At 34.9% G+C, this 20,733-nt stretch overlaps 1 protein-coding gene across 1 annotated transcript in view; it reads right to left on the bottom strand.

The window, feature by feature from the left end:
- Positions 1-20,733, bottom strand: part of LOC145898261 (uncharacterized) — a 49,349-nt gene that overhangs the window by 8,582 nt on the left and 20,034 nt on the right. Inside the window, exons 48-105 of the mRNA XM_082986689.1 lie at positions 20,467-20,682; positions 20,247-20,314; positions 19,916-20,075; positions 19,569-19,678; positions 19,292-19,400; positions 18,768-18,938; positions 18,669-18,701; positions 18,474-18,602; positions 18,316-18,411; positions 17,946-18,131; positions 17,659-17,855; positions 17,201-17,396; positions 16,825-16,971; positions 16,225-16,416; positions 15,940-16,010; positions 15,423-15,573; positions 15,234-15,340; positions 15,040-15,148; positions 14,718-14,897; positions 14,416-14,557; positions 14,015-14,107; positions 13,798-13,919; positions 13,511-13,655; positions 13,307-13,434; positions 13,038-13,165; positions 12,649-12,766; positions 12,403-12,534; positions 12,001-12,217; positions 11,740-11,876; positions 11,393-11,605; positions 10,851-11,066; positions 10,347-10,535; positions 10,069-10,132; positions 9,763-9,884; positions 9,152-9,262; positions 8,805-8,971; positions 8,473-8,534; positions 7,913-8,016; positions 7,561-7,689; positions 7,199-7,342; positions 6,870-6,965; positions 6,440-6,532; positions 6,294-6,378; positions 5,780-5,889; positions 5,641-5,715; positions 5,386-5,508; positions 4,533-4,721; positions 4,138-4,338; positions 3,530-3,748; positions 3,115-3,312; positions 2,809-2,991; positions 2,321-2,512; positions 2,017-2,205; positions 1,563-1,760; positions 1,305-1,432; positions 828-918; positions 573-767; positions 82-279 (exon numbers count right to left, since the gene is read on the bottom strand). Coding sequence (XP_082842815.1) covers positions 82-279; positions 573-767; positions 828-918; positions 1,305-1,432; positions 1,563-1,760; positions 2,017-2,205; positions 2,321-2,512; positions 2,809-2,991; positions 3,115-3,312; positions 3,530-3,748; positions 4,138-4,338; positions 4,533-4,721; positions 5,386-5,508; positions 5,641-5,715; positions 5,780-5,889; positions 6,294-6,378; positions 6,440-6,532; positions 6,870-6,965; positions 7,199-7,342; positions 7,561-7,689; positions 7,913-8,016; positions 8,473-8,534; positions 8,805-8,971; positions 9,152-9,262; positions 9,763-9,884; positions 10,069-10,132; positions 10,347-10,535; positions 10,851-11,066; positions 11,393-11,605; positions 11,740-11,876; positions 12,001-12,217; positions 12,403-12,534; positions 12,649-12,766; positions 13,038-13,165; positions 13,307-13,434; positions 13,511-13,655; positions 13,798-13,919; positions 14,015-14,107; positions 14,416-14,557; positions 14,718-14,897; positions 15,040-15,148; positions 15,234-15,340; positions 15,423-15,573; positions 15,940-16,010; positions 16,225-16,416; positions 16,825-16,971; positions 17,201-17,396; positions 17,659-17,855; positions 17,946-18,131; positions 18,316-18,411; positions 18,474-18,602; positions 18,669-18,701; positions 18,768-18,938; positions 19,292-19,400; positions 19,569-19,678; positions 19,916-20,075; positions 20,247-20,314; positions 20,467-20,682 — 8,274 coding nt within the window. The remainder of the gene's footprint in view (positions 1-81; positions 280-572; positions 768-827; positions 919-1,304; positions 1,433-1,562; positions 1,761-2,016; positions 2,206-2,320; positions 2,513-2,808; positions 2,992-3,114; positions 3,313-3,529; positions 3,749-4,137; positions 4,339-4,532; positions 4,722-5,385; positions 5,509-5,640; positions 5,716-5,779; positions 5,890-6,293; positions 6,379-6,439; positions 6,533-6,869; positions 6,966-7,198; positions 7,343-7,560; positions 7,690-7,912; positions 8,017-8,472; positions 8,535-8,804; positions 8,972-9,151; positions 9,263-9,762; positions 9,885-10,068; positions 10,133-10,346; positions 10,536-10,850; positions 11,067-11,392; positions 11,606-11,739; positions 11,877-12,000; positions 12,218-12,402; positions 12,535-12,648; positions 12,767-13,037; positions 13,166-13,306; positions 13,435-13,510; positions 13,656-13,797; positions 13,920-14,014; positions 14,108-14,415; positions 14,558-14,717; positions 14,898-15,039; positions 15,149-15,233; positions 15,341-15,422; positions 15,574-15,939; positions 16,011-16,224; positions 16,417-16,824; positions 16,972-17,200; positions 17,397-17,658; positions 17,856-17,945; positions 18,132-18,315; positions 18,412-18,473; positions 18,603-18,668; positions 18,702-18,767; positions 18,939-19,291; positions 19,401-19,568; positions 19,679-19,915; positions 20,076-20,246; positions 20,315-20,466; positions 20,683-20,733) is intronic.

Below are 20,733 nucleotides of genomic sequence, written 5' to 3'. Positions count from 1 at the left end.
ACCAGACAACTTAACATGATTTTAAAGGAATTCATAATCAGAAACTGCAGTTAAATTGATTCAAACTCCCTGTTAACTTACGAATGCAGTCTTGAATCATGTTACTTGGTTCCCAATTCCCATTATCGCTACATGTAAGTTGTACTTCTGAGTGATATTGCCCACCCACCAACAACTTATAACCTTCTTGACATTTGTAAATAACTGAACTTTGGTAAGATGTGTGGGATCCGACAAACACTCCATGCAATGGCTGGTTGGGGAACCCACAAACAATATCTGGAATAGTGTGTTTTTACTAACAGCAGCCTCTGTCCAAATACTTTTCAAATATTCTTATGGGGATGTTTCACTACTGAATAAGTAATACATTCTTATCGCTTTTTTGATGTAGGTATGAAATTGATGTTTATATATTGCTTCTTTTTTTGTTGCTATTGTATGACTTTGGCAACTACTAAACACATCACAGGCAATGCGTGAGTTTGATTATTAATAAACTTCAGTAGTTTTACCAAACAAATCACAAAAAACATTTGCAACATTTGTCAGGCTAATTTAGTATTGCTAACCATGACACTCAAGTAGTTTCACATCTGGCCACCACTCTCCTTCTTCAAGACAATAAATCTGAGCAGTTGTAATTCCCTGCTGCATTTGCATTCCTTCTAAGCATTCTAATGCTATCCGAGAACCAATGTTTGTTACATCTGCGTTGGTGGTGTTGACCATCATTGAGGGAACTTTAATCTTGCCGCAAAAGTGTCCTTAATGAAAATAAAGTTAATAATCAGTCTTAGGTATAGAATAATGATTTCCAACTTTACTTTGACAGTGAACAGAGTTTGGATCTCTTTCCCAAGCCGCATTTGCATTGCAATATATTGGCCAACTTTTCTCTTGTGTTTCCTGTTCGCTCTGCATGCACAAATTTTCAGTAATATTGCCATGGTTTGTTAAAATCCCAAAAATAAACCATCGAGCAAAAAATGTTTTTTTGTGAGGAAGAAAATCAATTTAGACAAAATGACTATGTGTATTTGAATAAGTTGGAGAAGCTGATGATGCCTTTTTAAGGCGAAATACATTTTCGCCATAAACATCCACCATCTGAGCTATCCACAGACCGCTTTGTAGAATTTAACATATAATAACATCGATACAGTGCGTGATCGACAGCCTGCCAAAAGCCTTTGGCTTAAAAATTGATCCAGTTTTTTCATTCTTTAAGCACACAGTTTTGACAAAAATTGAGTTGGTAATGATACATTAAGTTGACTGTAGCAAAGGTTGAAAAAACTTACACCGTCATCATTTTCCAGTGCTATTCTGTATGATTGATCACATTGTATCAACAACATTGAATTGTAGCCATAGCTTGATCCAATGTACTTTGAGTTGGGTCGGTTTGGTGGGGATTCACATCCAATCACTGTTATTTTAAAAACAGATTTATATTTAATATCATACTATTCATTTTTTTGTTAAGTCATATATAATTTTGTTATGAATAATTGTGTATGAATAGCACAAAAACGAAAATGTGAAAGACAATAAATCACTTTGACACTGTATAGTTGAAGGGTCTGGGATCCAAGTTCCATTAAAAGCGCACACAAACTGATCAGAGTAAACTCCAGGTGTTAACCAGTAACCAGATGCACATGTGATATACACAATAGATTTGTAGGTAAAACTCTCTGCAACCATGTTCGCATTTTCAATGGGTGTCGGTGGTTCGCATGAGAAGGATGTAGACGCTAACAAAAAAGAAAAATCCTAAAATCATTATCAGCTCAAAAGAAAATTATTTAATTTCTTGTGTTGGTGATATATTTTACCAGTAGTATTTCCAGTTACTTTTATGTTAAAGTAACAGGAGAAATTTTTTTTTTAATGACCGTTTATATTACATAAGCAATTTAAATGCACAAATTTTAAGTCAGTCAAATGCCAGCAGGAAGGTTTTTAGGGTAACCAAATTCATGATACAACATTGTCAGTTAGACTACTTACGTAGGCACTTGAGATACCCTGGGTCTGGATACCAAAGACCGGTCTCAGCACAAACAACTTGAAACTCTTTAACATTTCTTCTTGCATAATGACCCTCATTACAAAAATACGTAACGGCGGAACCTCTGGCATAACTTACATTACCAAGCACTGCATTGGAGACTGCTGGTAAGGAAGGACAAGTAATTTCTGAGCAAAAAGTATAATAGCTTACATTTTCCGCCATTTTTAAACCAATTTCAACATGTTAGACAATTGGCAACAGCACCTTCAAAGAAGCAAACCTAAATAATTAGTCACAAACCTTGACATGTGAAGTTTTTCTCATCAATATCCCATTTTCCTGTGTGCAAACACCTTATAGTAACATGTTTTCGACCGGAAGGAGTTCTGTAGCCTCCATCACATCTAACGGTCACCAAACTGAGGTATGCATATGAATTCCCAATAAAGTTTGCATGATCAATAATTGTTTGTGGATCAATACATTCCACCACTGGACATAAAACACACAGATAGAGCCTAGGAGATCTTATTCATAAATTTATTACTCAATGCATAAAGCATCCATATGAAAAACAAACATTACAATTAAACAGTATCATATACTACTAATGTAAGGTAACTTTTCTGGTGAAAAGTCTTCTTAATTTTAATAGAAAATCAAAAGTTTTTTGTAACAGACTTATCAATTACTTTTGGGTCCACAATCGGTGCAGCTAATATCAAGAAATAACATTTGCTCCTAAGCTTAACATGAGCACAAGAAATAAAAAGACAAAAGAGGATTACCTTGGCATCGAGGTGGACCCTTACTCCATGTTGCATTGCCATGACATATTGCAGTTATGGAAAAAATGTCCCGTGCTACCCACATTCCCTTTTTGCATTCATATGTCACTTTGTCCTTGTAGCCAATGCCCTCAATGTAAAGAAAAGCATTTTCCTCTGGTTTTGGTAGATCACAGGTTACAACTGTAAAATATTGGGGTCAATCTGTACAAAAACACACAAATAGACACATTTTTGACAAGAAAGCAAAAACAAATAAATAAAAGAAATGAGAAAAAAATTACCCACAACAATAGTTAAACTTACAATGACATGCAATGTTTTCAAAGTCAACACTCCATTTTCCATCAACTTCACACGTCAGATCCCAATGAGTGGTTGGTGGTTTAGTTTCAAGTAGTGCAAAACCATCCACACAATCCAGAGATATGGTTGACTTAAAGTTGGTTTTTGTGCCCGACAATAAAGCATTAGGTATCACAGGAGGGTTTGGACATTGGATTACTGCAAAAAAGGCTTCAGTTTCTCTTATTTGCTACAAAAAAGCAGAAAATAATATTGTTCAAAATATACCCATTGCAGAAAATTGTTACCATTATAAAATAAATTAGCATCCACATTTACCAAGTACAGAAAAAAAAGAATTTTTGGAAACTTTTTAAGTAAAGCATTACACATCTTAACTTAAAATGTGCAGAAAAGATTGTCTCAATAACTTTACCAGCACATTCCGCATACAATGGATTTGGGTGAAAAAGTCCATCTTCCTTGCATTCAAAAGGCAATAAGTAGTAACCTCTCTCTAGCAATACCCAATGACCTTCAGTACAGTTCAAGGTGACAATGTCACCTTTATGAAAAACTCCATTGTGCTTGTAGTTGTCAGGAAAGATGATTTCCCCAAAATGGTAGAATTGAACAGAGAAGTTGCAAACTTTGGCTGGAAGTACAAGGATAAAGATTGCAATTTATAATTTCCATGTATTTCAACTTTCTTCGAGAATAACCCCCTGAAAATGTTTTATTAGTTTGGCAGAAATCAAACAAAAAAACAATTTAATCATAACTGAGTACAAGATTTTGGAAATAATTTGTATATCTTTCATAAGCCTAATCATGTTGTAAGAAACAAAAATTAAGAATGGCTTATTCGATAAACTCACAAGCACTTCTGGCAAAAAATAACATACTTTTCATGCCTTCCTATACTTGCTTTTTGCATTTACGCACATTGTCCTGATAAGGATCGACAACGACCGAAACGTCCGAGTAAATAACAAATGGCTTGTAGTAGTAATGTGGTAACAAGGAAGCTACTTGCACACTCACGTTCACACTGTAGGTCTAGAGGGTAAGGCAACCATAATCCGGAATCCTGACAAGTGGTTATCAGGCCTGATTTTAAATCAGCATTAGCAAATTCGTATCCTTCCTGGCATCGATACAATACGGTTTCAAGGTAGGTAAAGGAGGGAGCAGTTGTGAAGCGCATCCCATTTTCTATTATTCCAGGATCAGGACACTGAGATGCTGAAAAGAGCCAGTGAAAAACACTTGACAGAATTGAAGACACAATGCTGTTTCTACAGCCACATTACAGTTTATCAATATGGCAAATAACATCTGCACAATGTTTATTTTTATTCAGCATTATCAATGAACTGGCAAAACACAAACCGTTGTCTTAAGATAAATTTGGATCATCAACTTAAAATATACCAAACCTTTGCAAGCAACTCTCGGGGCCCAAGCTCCAAAAGTGGAGTTGCACTTAATTACAGTAGCTCTCTCCACATATCTCTGATTGAACCAAAAACCTTTGTCACATGTCACATTGCGGGTGCTTCCCCCTGATAGCCCTGTACCAGTAATTGTTGCATTTGCAATAAAGTATGGTGCTGGGCAATAAACCTCTGAAAAATAACAACTCTATGTCAGTTTTTACCACGGAACCAGCAAAGCACCGATACAACGATATGATTTATATTTATAAGTACCATTTTACAAAAACTGGACATTACTGCAGTGACAAATTGGACAAGAAAGATAATAGGTGGATAGTAATGAACATACTTTGTTTTGGGCATACTTTTTACATAAAACATCAAAAGTTATGATGCAAGAGCAAAAGTATGGTTATTTAAACATGGAATACACGTATTACACTACATTTGTGCATTATACAGACACAGGTTTGCAGTTCATGCGTGTGGTGCACTGTAAGTGTATGCTGTTTTGACTTTGTAATACTTTAAAATTAGACAATTGGCTCAGTGGGTCTGTGGCCACTTCAGCATCAAAAAAGGTCTGCTAACATTGAGAAATATTACTTTTTATCGATGATTTTTTTACCTCCTGTGGTGCTTGAGTCAAACCAATCCAATGTTAGTTATATAACTTACTGTGTATTGGTAAAATATTTTACTACAACAAATTTACTGCATAACAAAAAAAAACAGCAATGACTTTTATTGAAAAGTTAAAACAATTACCAAAATAAAAGCTACTTTTGTGGTGTCTATGGTAGTTTTATAAACACAAAAACAAATTTGAGAATTTCTCCAACATTACACATACCAGTGCATGTAATTGTTTGTAAGTTTGGTTTCCATTCACCATCAATCATACAAGTTATTTTTTGTGAAACCTTGCCTGGCTCAATCCAAAAGCCTTCAAGACATCGTACAGCAACACTTGTACCTTAAAAGCGGTGGAATTTACAAATATTAGGCACAAAAATGCATTAAGAATAAAAGTAGCATTAGTTTATTATCTATGTTTAAAAACAACGTTTAAACAACAAAGTAAAAATTAAATAGATGGTTTTATCACCTTCTGGGTATTCTTTAAGACTTGACGGCACAACTTCTGCATTGTGCAACGGCTCAGGTGATTCACAAGTTACAGCTGTGTAAGGTAATAATGATTAACACATGCGCAACAGAAAGAGCACAGCTTGCACAACATTTACCAACACATGTAGTCACAGCTGGATCAGGAGTGTACGTCCCATTCTCGTTACACTTTAATCCTATCTCAGTTTGACCTTTTTCAAACCAATAACCACTTTTACAGGTATACCTGTACAAGAAAACAATGTTTTTTAAAAAAGGTTTAAAGTTACATAATATGAACATTAGCTGGATAAGATTTATTAATGTACAATTGAAGTACATGGAAAGATATTGCTAGGAGATGTGAAATCGTTTTACTTTCTTGAACATCCTCTTCCTTTAACTGCAAGCTGCAGCAATCAAACACACAAAACAATTACTTAGGTAAATTATGTAAATATTCTTCAAAAAGTAAGTTTTTAAAAATTTAACACAGAGCATAAGGTACAGCAGAACATTGTGATATCGATGTACATGCAAGTGTAGCAGTAAGAATAATTTTCTGTTTCACTTGCTCAGTGTTTGAATTGCTTTATGGCAAAACACATTTGAGCAATTATCAACATCATTGTACAACATCTCCAAACTTACACAACAATGGCTTGGTAACGCACGTCATTGGTTGCAATGTAATATGTTGCCAAAGGAATAGGACCAGGATCTGGACAGCGGATTTCTGCAAACAACAAAACTGCAAATCAAAAACACAACAAGATTGGATATGTTATTTTTGCTACCATGACAATAAAATGTTTCTGGGTCAGGTTCCCAGTTTGCACTGGCTGCACAAGTTGTAGTCCTTTTAACAATCCTAGGGGACATCCAGTAACCTGAAAAATAAGTTTATGTGTTAAAAAGGACAATTTAAATTGATTTAAGTTTTTCAAATCCTTTCGAACTGAGTGTCAATAGATCAAGACCAAAAGACCGTAAGCACCAACACAAGGTGGGTGGATGAGGTATTTGCTTCAATACGAAATAAGGTATTAGCATTTTTTTGCGGACAAAGATTACAATAGACAACAAACATAGACAAAGTCATAGAAAATAACTTCAACACTTTTCAAGGCTGACAAAATGACTTTACACATCAGTGCATTCAATACAATGATCACCACTAATTGAAAGTTTTTGCATCACACAACAGAAATGTGTATGGACACTTGCCAGATAAACATGTGTATGTAACCAGACTCTGGTAAACCCATTTGAAACCACTTTGGGTTGAACTCTGAATTGCAGGGGGAGATTCACAAGTGAGCTCTGCATCATAAGAACTGAAGTTAGAGGTAACCTTAATGTGTATTCATAATACAAAATAACAAGGATTTAAAGTACGTATAAAACATTGTTTCTGTATTACTAGGTGGCAAACTATAGTAACAAAACTCCTGGTTTTTGCTCATTTTAACAAAATCTTACAACTTTCACCGAATGAATTGTGCAAACATTAACCGCTATGATAAATCAAGACACTATTTTAAACCACTTCTTACCAACACATTGAACCACAGGCACTGGTGGATTCCAGCTTCCCGATTCATCACATGTCAAAACTACTTCAACCAAGTTCTCTTTCAACCAAAACCCATCCTTACATCTGTAAGTCACTTCAGTCCCAAACGTTCGAGAGCTACTTGCTGAACATGTATATGCACCAAAGTGCATTGGTTTAATTTTTGTTTTAACAATAAAAAACACATTAAAAAAAAACTCTTTTTAGGGCATCATGTTACAACAATCTAATACACAACTTGCTCATCCAGTTTAAGTTAATGAATAAATTTCCTTAACTCGAATATCATCATGAAAAAACACACTACCCTTTACTAACAATACTGTATTTATGAGAGCTTACATGGAGTAATTGTAGCACCACCAAATGGTTCAAGTGGTGGGCACTTCTGGATAAAACATCTCAGCAAGGGGGGTGGGGGAAGCCATTCCTTATACTTTGTGCAAGTGGATTGCATCTCCAAAAAATTACCTGCAAAAAAACAAAACAGCGCTGTTGTAAAAAGTTTGATTAAGAACAAACTTTTTTCTTGAGCAGACACTTCGTCCAGACTCTATTTACTAAAAGGGAATTGGACAAAACAAAACTGAACAAATATATCTACACTGATAGGGCTACACATTATTTGTAGACAATGTGCATAAACTGCAAGAGTTCAATTCCAACACTCAAATTTTAGATGTTGAGTACAAACTTTGTCTTGAGCAGACACTTTGTCCAGACTTTATATCGGCCATCCAGGAAGCGGCTGTATCAGTCTCATTGCTCATGAGAACACCAGAAGTTCCATTTGATGAACTTAACAAACAATATTATAAAACTTGAGTCAACAACTTTCTCTGGCAAAACAGCAAACAATGTACAGCTTTTTGTACCAATTTTGGCTTTTTCTGCACAATTTAAAACTGAAATAAAAAATTAGCAAAAAATTTTGTTTTGTGTATATAAAGAGATTTTGAAGCTTAAGGCATCTAAATAACAAAAAAAGACATATTTTTATCATGTGTCAGTAAAAATTGTGCTAACACAGAAATAACGTAATATGAGAGAATGTAATATAAGCTTACTCCATGCTGAAAGAAATGAAAAAGTCAGGTAAACAATGGACAAAAAAACTAAGAACCTAAGAAACATGGCAGTACTGTCCACTCTAAGCAAAAATCCATTTCCATAGCGAAAGGGACAACTCCACTGTTGTCTGAAATGAACATAAAAATGAAAGAAATGGAAATGGAAAATCAAACCAATAATTACTTGACAGCCTTTTGGTCACATCTCTTTGCAGCCACTTTATCACCAGAAACTTCAAGACACATCTGCACAAAAGTAATTATTTGTTTTTTTCCTTATTTTATGTACATATTTGTGTAGGAGAGTAAAGGTGGATGTCAGTTTATAATACATGCAGATCTTCATAAGCACCATCATAATTACAGAAAAATAAAACATTTTTTGTCTAAACTTGTTTCAAGAGAAGTTAATGTTAATAACTGCAGTCAAAAAGGATATGTTTTGTTTTAAGCACAGCAAAGACTGAACAGTTATTTTTTATGAAAGAGCTAAAGTAAACATCTGAAGAATTATACCCAAGTGTAAGCAGACTTTATATGGCTTTCCCAGTCCCATATCCAAGTACTTGCTGCAATTTCAGCATTGCAACGGTCACTTACTGACACCTCTCCAACTCTGTTAACAGTTAAACATCCCAGTTTGCGTGGACTATATATGAGAAAGCTTCTTCTTAGTCCATAACCTAACAAGCAAAAATTTCATCAGAACATTATTACAAAGTTGCACATTCAGCTTAGCATAAAATCATGATGTTAGCCAATTTAAAAACAAAAATAAAATGAGAAGTAATGTAATTAAAATATTGAGGCTAAAACACAGTATTTGCCATTTACGACTTGAGATCGTTAATAATAAAAGTTACCTTGTTCCTTGCATCTGTATTGCAATGCATCCAAATATAGATGCTGCTTGTGGGGCTTTGAGACAAGCATGACACCTTCACCAGGTGATAGAGGCTCTGGACAAGTTATATCTACACAAAAAAATTGTTTAGATATGGGGTAGCTTTAAACAACACCAAAGAATTATATGTATTTATTACTTTGAGTTTTGTTAAGGTGACGCCAAGCTAATAAAAAACTTGGAGCATCGATTTAAAAGAAGTGAGAACACTGCTTTGCTCTATTCCGCAATGCAGATTTTTATAAATTAACATCAAATAACAATTCAATGTACTGAGTATAAAGAGACTGGCTCATATTGTTATTAACATTGTCATGTTTAAAAGAAAGTGTTTCTGCAAAAAATTATGCCATCATCAGTTTGAATGACGCAGTTGGTGTGGCTTCATCATTATAAGGAGCTGACCTGAACAAAGTCACAGATAAGGCTCCCGCGGGTGGTAACGTCATTTTGCTATCGGTCACACACCATAAGAGGCGGAAAATAAGCAGTAAGCGACGCAATTTAATATACTTCCGTAGTACATAAAATACACTGAGAATCCCAGAAGTATTGCAATCTATTTCTTACATTGACACCAAGTGTTGTTGGGTGAGGGAACCCAATCTCCATATTGATCACAAAGTATTCTTAGTTTTTCTGGAACAACTGTGTATCCAATTGAGCAGTGGATGGTAAGATTAGCCAAGTACCTGTGAATTATGTATTTACATGTATGAGAGTGCACAATGCAAGAGGTAATAAATTTTGCGTAATTCTCCTAATTTTCCCATATTTTTGTAGTTTACATATTACTGATGGTTTATACTTTTGATCATATTAAATTGTTGTTAGACAAAGCTGTTTTGTGTTAAGAAACTTTTTATTTTGGCTTACCTGTAGCTGGTTACAGTTATTCGATTAGCATGGGGTGGAATATCAGGAGGCATGCATGATAACACTGCACACAAAAAAACAGCATTATGATAAAAGGAACCGTTAATTGAGCACAAAATAATTAACTAGAGGCACCCATATTTTTTACAAAAATAACATGCAACAAATATTAACAAAAAAATACTAAGAACCCTTATTTTTGAGATCACTACAAGAATCCTAGTACCAGTACAATACAATATTCAATACAAATGTGTGTACAATAACAACCAACATACCCACACATGCCACAGATGTGGAAGGATTTGGATGCCAATGTCCTGTTTCATTGCACTGGAACCCTGTGACACTGTGGATTCCTCTTTTGATCCACAAACCCTTCCAGCAGTTGTAAACCACTGTTTGGTGAACAGGATCATACACCATGTCACTGTTCATTACCCGCGGTGGTCGATCACACCAAACCACTGCACATAGTAATATGAATTTTCATTAAAAGTGCATTGCTGAAAAAATAATAATTACAATATAGAAAGCAATCCTATCCTTGCTAAAGCAAGACTTGGTGAATAAAAGTATATGTTTAATCAAGCCAGAAGAGCAGATTAATTAATATATAAAGAAAGGCTGTTTACATAATACCAACAACAACAACAACAACATATTGTTATAGTTGAGAAATATCAGCTATAAACTTTACAAAAGTAAATTGTTGGCAAGCTAGTCAGAAAATTCCCAACTTAGGTTCAGTGGTAGGACAGTGCACACACCAAACAACTTGCCTTTACAAGTGAAAATGGATGGGTTAGGTTGCCATGTTTGGTCATCGCCACACACAATGGAACGAACTTTTGCGTCAACATCTCCACCAATTCCATATCCAAAGTCGCAGGTGTAAGTAACTTTGTCCGTGTACTTATAATTGCCAGCTCCAATACCATAAGGTGTAGAGAAAAAAGACGAGTGTACCTTAACTGGTGGGTCAGGACATGACAATCCTGGAAGAGTACAAATTATCCTAAATACAAGTTGAAGCGAATGAAATTAGTTGAGTGACTATCGGGACCCAAAACTTCCATGGAGATTACATAATTTTTTTTTACTCCAAACAAGGCAATTCCTGAGAAGTCTTAAGGGATATCAGGTAAAAACATTAGTGGTATATATAATTATAAAAACTTATTGCCAGAAGAGCAGCAATTACCACAGAATATTGTTTAATAAGCACATACATACAACATTGGCTTGAAATTTTATTTTAAATTTTCACCTCACATGTGCCGAATTATAAACAAAATAACTCATTACATGTCTTCCAACTTACTGATGCACATGAGATTAGTTAAACTTGGCACCCAAGTTAAATTTCCAACCATGTCATAACACTGAGATTCCACCTCAATATCCATGGGATCACCATTAAAACCGTAACCCTTGTTACATTGTATGTGGATCCCAGTGCCTCTAAACCTCCAATCTTCCCGAGTTGGGTGGCTGTTGTTTGGGTAGAAAGGGGCAGAGCATGTGTTGACCATTTCTGAATGAACATGGTATGGTTTAGTATTCCACCACAATATTGCCAGTTTTAGTACAACTGTTTTAAAGGATTCAATGACAATTATGTCGTGAAATATGTCATCAGCATAAAGTCATGCCAGCATCAGTAGTTACTTTTCTTGCATATGAAGTAGTGAGGTGTGAGACAACTTCTTTCCTCCATCCCAATTTTATGGGGAGCAAGCAGAGAGTAAGTTCCACACCAAGGTGAATGCTGAACATTGTTTAATATGTTGCTGCCAATCTCTCCTCTGCAAAAAATCAGAAAAATGTTTTAAAATTAAGTACAAAAACAGATTGAAAAATAAAGTCAGAAATGCGAAAGAGGAACCAGAAAACGAAATTTCATATAAAAATCATCCAGGAAAAAATTACCGGTAACACCATGCAGCACTTCGATTTCTGTCTGTACACTGAAAGATCCCAGCTGCATTTGGTGTCGTTCCAGTTATATTTTGGCAATTTGGATCATCATAAACTTGCACCCCAACCAAAGTATCAACATAGTCCTTAATGTGAGCACAGACACAACCATCAACAAAACCATCAGATATGGCTGCCCGCATTTCCGACAGTGTGGCATAGTGACCACCTATTAAAAGATTTGATTTATTAGGTTTCTGACTTTGAGCGCCTATACTTCTTTCTATTAGGATTTGGCACAACACAATGCAGTGTAAAAACAGCTATCTCCTGTTGATATACGTTCAAGCTAATGTAAATAAATGCTAAAAGATATTAAACAGTAAAAGTAAGTTAGAAGGGCACACGATCTACCATGGATGCTGCACAGTCGTTCTATTTCCATTGTACTAGAGAATCTTTCTTCCTCAGCAACTGGCTGTTGGCAATCTGCTTCACTCTTGGGAGGTGGATCAAAAGGCGTCCGATGTACAACAAAAAGATTGCCTAAAATATTTGTGTTTTTAGATAATATTTAGATCACAATAATCGGGTAATTTTAATATTGACAAATTTGTGAGTTATGATCCTGGCAACTCAAGAAAGATAGTTTAAACCTACTCGCTGGATAATATCTTTCATTGCAGAGATACTTGTTGGTAAGCAAGGTTCTCCACAATGACTTGCAGTCGCTGGTATAATGCAAGCCTGCCATGTGAGCTCTGTCGAATGGTTCGATCTACAATGTATACATCACATGAAAACAACAGACAACCTATAATCCAGGTCATGTCATTGCTATACTGACTGGGCCGCATGTTCTAAAGTTTGTTAGGTAGAAATAGATTTGGTCCAGCTGGAAACAGTTTGGTAACAAAATCATTTTGAATATTGTGTATGTGTAAGAATACCCACACTGGCTATTAATCTTTGTAAAAAATTTCAAATGAACTTAAACAACATCAACATTTAGTTTAACTGTCTGTAGGACTATAAAGCATATCAATTACCATGTCATAGAGAAAAGTGTGATGTTTGTTTCTTAACTTTATATGAAATGGATTGCTTGAGTGGCAAACCCACTGTTGGTTGGGGTCTGCTAAGTTACATGGAAGAACTCGGACACCAGGTATCAGATCTAAAAATATTAGTTTGCATTACAGCAAGTTTTAAACAAACAATCAAACGGAATTCTAAATTTGTAAATGCTGGAATATTTATTTAAGGTCAATTGTAATCTCGCTAACCAGAGTTTATGTAAATGTGTGCTGCACCGTACCTTTATTGGCTTGGTTAACTATTGGAAAAAGAGCAGTGAGACATTTTCCCGTGAAAATATGATACAGATGAAATGATGAAACCCAAACCCACGTGATCTGTTCAGGGTGATTATAATCACAGGATTTGCTGCATACAAGTGGGGTTTTCATGAAGCAGTGAAAATAAAGCTTGTCAATAATTGCTTTCGTTGGTATAAACATACCTTCGTGCATAATGATGCACTGTGAATGCACCTGTGGGGTCTCCAAAAGTACTGTTCATATGGTCGCCATAGAGACAGCGTTCCTCATATGAAAGTCGAGCAAGTGAATCATTTTTATTTCCCACATTTTCAATTGTAAATCCCTCTAAAAAGTTTTGGTAAAAAACTGGAAATATCAAACTGAAATCAACATATATTTTTAAAGTATTATAGATGCTTTAATTTTATGCTCATCAAGGTTACTCTGCTTGTTTCGCTGGTACCAATTTGCTAGGAAAAACGAATACCATGTACAAATGGTGGAGAATACTCAAAAGATTCAAAGCTTCCATTTTCTTTCCAAATCCAGTTCCTCTCTTCAGGTCGCTGCCTTGCATTGTTTGCATCGTCAAACAAAGATACCCAGAACCTTGAAAAACCAACAAACTTTTCTATGTCTGGATACAATTTTTGTTTATCTGATACTCAAAGACCAATAGCCAAATGCAAAGGATGGGAAATTACTTTGATGTGTGATGGTAGGTTGTGTTCGGTTGGAGAAAAATCTGTTGTTTAAGAAACTGAGCAGTCACATCATCTTTCACCACTGCTAACTCTCTACAACATAAATGTAAAATCAATAGCAATGTTGCAACAGCAATGTACAGAAGTCAGAAATGTGCAACATACACAAGAAACAGTAAAAGTGTTGACAGTAAAAGAAAACTTGAAGTTCACCCACTTGTGATAATACTGTGATAAATGGTTTTAGAAAATGTATAAAAAAAGAAAATAGATAACATTAGATTAAATTAACAAAACTTAATAATACAGAGCTACAAAAAAAAAAGAATTTCTGAAAAAAAAATACAACTAGTGACTTCACTCAAAAGATATTAACAACAAATGCAAAACAAATAAATTACCCAAAGGTTTTTTCACAGTTTTCCTGAGCTTCTTTAATTGGTTTTGCATAGCGACTTGGTTCTCGGTTAAGAGGGTCATGTCTGACATGGTAGCACTCATCACGGTGAATACCATTATAGAAATAAGGATAGCGACAAGTCACTGTAAGCAAAATATTTTCCACTTTGATCAGAATAAAAAAACAACTTTAGAAGGTGAAGAGTAGACAAAAATAATAATAAAGGAAGCTTCGTAAACATTAGGACAGAAAAGTTTTTTAAAACATATCGTTTTTTTAGCAATTAAAAACTTAAAAGCTTACTTTTTACACAAATGAAGCTATGCATGGTATTGCAGTCCTCTTCAACCCATCTGGACTGGTCTGTTACATTGATTGCGACACAATCTTTACTGTTTACAGGTCCAGTGTAATTAGGAGACCAGTTTGTGTAGTCACCGTTCTCAATGTCCAATGGTTCTCCAGTCGACCATTCATAATATCCTGTGTTAATCCCCAATGTATAAATACTCAAGTCCCTTCTATTACATTAAAGATCTCAATGCCATCTCCGACAGCAAAAGAAACAAAGACTTTGATATAGTTGAACCAAAATCCATACACCACTAAAAAAAGGAAAACATACCTTCAACCTTACGATCATCCAAACCAATCCACCATCCCTGTATGCCAGTGCTAAGGTGAGAATCTACAACCTTCTGTACAATCAATTCAGCAAGGGTTGTGTTCTTAAGCTACAGGAAAAAAAATATGGGTTGTTTGGAGAAAACCAATGATTGTAAGACTATTTTTGTCCAGATTTCCAAACAGATTTTTTACCAATGGTAAAACGGCATTGTGACTTCTGCAGACTTGAAGTGCTTGGTTGTAAGTGGCTGATTGAAGGTTGTAGTACACATGAATGTTTTCATCAATTTCTGAGAATCCTTGAAACACAATGTGTTGCTTGTAAGGTTTGTGACAGAAAAAGTTAAAAATGTGCAAGTGAACAATCACAAAACACTTTACCTTTAATATGGCACAATTCTGCATAAAGGCCATCAAGATTATCAATTGAGCGTTGCCTAATTTCCCGGTAATAGCTTTTCAATTGACCAGCAGTCATCATGGACAAGAAGTTCAAAACATTGTCTGTTAACACTGAGGCATTGCACTTTGCCTATAAATGGACACACACTAATACAAAACCTGTCCACATAAAACAAACTGGCAAAAGCTATCTTTTTCGAGTTCAAACCTCACCAGAGTGACACTTAATTTTGCCTTGGTATGCTTGTGTCTAATCCAAATGCAATTACAATGCTTACTTCATAAAATAATACTAATATGGGCAGTTACTGTTGTTTGAAAAAACACCTTTAAACCTGTGCTTCACATTTTCCACTAAATGACTCAAAAAATAAATAAATAATAACATGCATTTTCCATGATCATAATAGTTGACCTTTCCAGTAAAAAAAACAATATTGGAAATTTACAGTTATTATTAAAATAAAACAATTTTCATTGAAATAAGGTACAACACCTCAATAGAAACCGCTTTCACACAGTCATGTGCAAGAATAGGGTTGTATGTTGAACATCCAGCTGGCAATTCTGATCATAATATCAACACAGAAAAATATTATAAAATGCAAATATTCTAGACATGTATCAGTATTTGTTCGTTTCACAAAAATACTCCATTTTTATGCATTACACTCTTTGTTTTTGTTAACAATATGCTTTCGGGCAAATGAGCCTAATATTGATAGGTTTAAACCCATTATAATTGTATAGAAGAAACACTTACTGCAATTTTTTTACCCACCAGCTTCACAGGAAAATCCAAACTTTCGGTCACACATGTAGTCGTTCCAAAAATCATTTTTTACCCCAGTGAAGTCATAGTTAACATGCAGCAAGTCAAGTCTCATCGCTCCACAATGCTCGCGACACCAAACATTATTTGGTTCACTGGCTTCATTTCCACCATTATTCCAACGCTCAAACGGAAAAGGTCCTGCACCAAATATATTTTACAAAACATTGAAACATTCAAAGAACAAAGTAGAAATAACTCTTAAGGAGAGTCAATTTGGACTTAAACGCAGAAATAGCTATTTTGCCTGGTGGCTTCATTATCTAAGGCATGGTTTCTCAAATCTTTTAGGCTCTAGGAACACTCGGAACCTTCTACTTCATCCGCGAGCACACAAAACTTTCAAGAAATAAAAGGAAACAACAGGTGGCCTGGATAGGTCAATAAATTGTTTTGATTCTGGGCTGCTTTTGGTTCAAATGCTTGCTCTCTCCTAATGATTATCACAGTTCTCAAACAAAATGAAAATAGTAAAAAAAAATCATATCTAAACCTGCTTTAAGGCCAGCAGTTTGAAAAATCCTAAACTAAAGAGATATAATAATTTACCCAGTTCACAAATAACATGCAACTTTTGCCAGCAACCCCAGTCATCCCAAGTACCATCATGACGAATTCGCGCACAATATTCTTCCATCAACACACCATTAACTTCATGATACTGATTCGGTGTATAGATCTGCCAGTTCTGAAACACTGTACAACACTTTCAAACATTACCAAAGTAAAAGCATCATAATTTGACTTTGAATGTAAACTTGGCACTGCATAAAACAATGTACATGTAAAACTTGTGATATTGATAAAAAATATCAATCAATTTTATAATTGTAACAAAAATACATGACTAAAATATTAGAGATATGCATGTTTTTGTACAAACAATAACTGTTAATGTTATTGCTATGCCGGAACTTAAACATACTTTTCTGAATTTCAGCAGGTGGGTGAGGTACACCTCTTCCATTGTACCAGTATATAGGCATGTTAACCAGAGTACCATCGATCCATGTAATATTTTGCAGAGGTTGACCAACTCCTCTGGTTGTTCCAAGCCAGGCACCTTCATGTTCCTCCACATCACTTACATTATGATCAAGTATCCACCCACGTCTGTGGGACTGATCCAAAAAGAAAGCAAACATTTGTTGACAATGCCAATTTATTATTCTATGCAGTATGATCTATTAGTCTGCTATTGTCTGGTGCTTGACAGACTGAATTTATGAGGGTTTCATATTTTTACTACAATAAGTTTTGTTACAGAGGTTTACATTTTTTATTACGAAAAACAAAATTACCTGCACATTGGTCAGATTTCAACACATAAATAAAAGAATAATTAGTATTGTTTAGCTACAGAAATAAATAAAAAAATTTTACCCAAAGAAACCTCGACATACGAAAGTTTTCATCCCTGTCATAAATTATTGGCAGATGTCCTCCCATATGGGTACAGAAAGTTTTGGCTTCCTCTCGATTTACCAATAAATCAGCTTCATCATAATAAAAATGCCATCGCTCATTGATTGAGCTTGTATTGTAGACATACCACGGAATTTTGCCGTGACCAGTCAAATCTGAAAATTCAAGCATGAAAAACATTTAACTTATGCCAGAAGAACAGTCCTGTTTCAACAATACTGTTGGCTTTCAAAAAGGATTCATACTTTCAAACCGTGGGGAAAGATTCACAAGTTCTCCATTTTCAAACTTCCAAACACCTTCATCCACTAAGTCACTCATGCCTAACCACATTGCTGCATGGAAGTCTTGCAATTTGGCCTTAATTGCAATGTCTAAAATAGCATCATGTTTTTCTGCATTGTTTGGAAGGGCCAGCGTTCCCCAAATACCTTAAAAAGATGAAAAAATAATACTTACTTTAAATTGGACAACTACTATTACTGTAAGTGTATGAAACCTTTGCAGGGGTACTTCTAAACTAGGAATAAAACTAAAAAATCTTTTATTTTAGATAGGGTTTGAAGGATGCCACAGTAATTAAACATGTTTGTGATACAGTGATTTATAGCAAACCTTTGCAATAGTCAGCAGCTTGTTGCCAAGTGGCATTTTCCTTGAAGACAAGAATTGTTTTGTTGCCAATTTTTTCTTCAGCTATTGCTTCAAGTCCTATGATCAAACCAGTAAAAAACATGACAAAATAAATGAAATCACTGATTGTATTTTTGCACCTGAGACCCATGCACAGTGATCTTTATAGAACAAAGGGGAGCATTTGCAGGTATTGTTTACACATTCCTCGTGAGGGCTACATGGTGGGTCACATGAAACTTCCTCAATAAAGTTTTCTGCCAAGATTTCTGTGGAATGTGTTCACATGACTGAAGTACATCCTTGGGGAATTTAAATGAATGCATTGTAAATACCTTTCATAACATTTGGAGGATATCTGCAGACGTCTAAAGAAAAGCATTTGATGTAGTAAATGGATACTTTTCTCTCACATAAATTAAACGCAATCTTACATTTCTGGCACACAAAAGAATGTGACTCAGCACAGTCTCTTAAGTTCCATTTAAACTGTCTGTCAGCTTCAAAGATTCCACAAACTGTGTTAGGGTGACTATCCCGTCTTGGAACCCAGTAAGTGAAGCCTGTTGAATCGAGTGAAGTCCCAAAGTTCCAAATGAATTTATCTATAAGTTTTCAGAAATGTTTTTTCGGCACAAAGAATATCCTATGGTAAGTAATAAGGTTCAAGGTGTTTTCAATTTAATATGTAACATTACAATGCACAAAATCTGTCAAATTTGTACAATAAAAGGTCACTTATTTAAGATTGTTGTTTACAGAGATAACAGTGACATAATTTAGTTGTATATTTAATTAAAAATATACGCTGCAAATAACATTATAATTAAGATTCAAGAATTATTACAAGAATGTTAAGCTCTCCCAACCTCAAGCATACTTATCAAATTTTATTAAAACACTAAAACAAAATCACCGCAACTTGATTAAATCTACGTAATAACTTTCAAAACACAACCTGCAGTGGCATTATCATCAATTCCCAACCACCAGGAGGCAATATTGAAGTACTCAATTGAATTATGAAGTTTTTGTTGAATTGCTCGCTGCATTTCGATGCTAGTGATCTGGAGAAAGTTTAACTGTATTAAAATTTACACATAACATGACAATCATTCAAAAAATGTATCAACAATAAATAAAAGTATCTGGCCTGTTCTTTGCACTACAAGTAATATGGCAAAACAAATAAATTTATGTTCAATTTAGTCCAAAATGAAAAGTTTTTAGTTAACCTCATTGACAAGGTAAGCTTCTCTATCCAGGCAATACTGTAACGCTGCTGAATAATTCACCGCATTTCTTGAAACCAACAAGTGCATCCTCTCACTTGTCCAAAACCAACCTAGAAATAACAAGCCTTACATTAACTCAGTTTACCATGATCAGATGGGTCTGGGATCACCAACTTAATAATGCTGTCTAGTTACAAAAAATCACTTACGAAGCATAATCTAGCTGGCACCAAAATATTACCTACAAAAGCATATATATCAAAAGTTTTCATATGTGCTTGTTTGAAAAATTTCAAATTACTACAATGACATTGGTTATCAATGTTAATAAATCTGAAAATACTTACGTGACCCAAAACAACTATCAGCTTCTAAACCTATTTCTGGTTTATCTATCGAGTGGTTTCTCATTGCTCCATATTCCAACAACAATGCCCTCACATGGGTATTGTTGTACTGTGGTATTAACATTGGTGGGACAATGCCTTGAGTAGAATCACAACGAGCCTAAAAATACAGGTCGAATGGTAAATGCTGGGAATTTTTTAGGCACAGCCATGGTGTCCAGGAGAGATGCAAAAATATATATAAATAAATTATTTGGAGCTAGTGTGTAATTCATCCAAAGACAAAAAATGTTTGCCTTTTGTTACAAAAAAACAACAAATTGAAACACACCTGGTCGAAAACTTGGTTCAAACAAGTCATGTTATGTGGTGGAAAGTAGTTGCACACCTCAGGAAATACTAAAAATTTCACCAACAGTAAAACAAGCAACTTTTAGTTTGTATACTACAAATTGGCATTAACATAATTAAAATTTCTGGTAGAAAGGCTTATAAACTGTTGAAAAAGACATAAGTGCAACAAATTATTACTGGGTAAAAAAAATTCTTACACAGGCCATAACACATCATCTGATCTTCAAAAAATATCCACATGGTATCGTGCACGCCATACATGTCATCACTTTGGTACAGGTCTTTTTTGTAAGATATATTCAGCTTGGGTGGGAAAAATGTTCCCTCTTGCACACACCTTATTGGATTGAGCCAAATGACACTCAAACAACTGTCATTATGAGGTGGGTAAAACGTGCAGTTTGTGGGTAGTTCTGAAAAATCAGAGAATAATATACCAAGGATTTTGCTGTCATTTGTGCAAA

Source organism: Ascidia mentula, chromosome 4 (genome assembly GCF_947561715.1).
Source record: "Ascidia mentula chromosome 4, kaAscMent1.1, whole genome shotgun sequence".
NCBI classification, from domain to species: domain Eukaryota; kingdom Metazoa; phylum Chordata; class Ascidiacea; order Phlebobranchia; family Ascidiidae; genus Ascidia; species Ascidia mentula.
The sequence above is the reverse complement of the archived record's forward strand: the minus strand, read 5'-3'. Positions and strand labels throughout refer to the sequence as shown.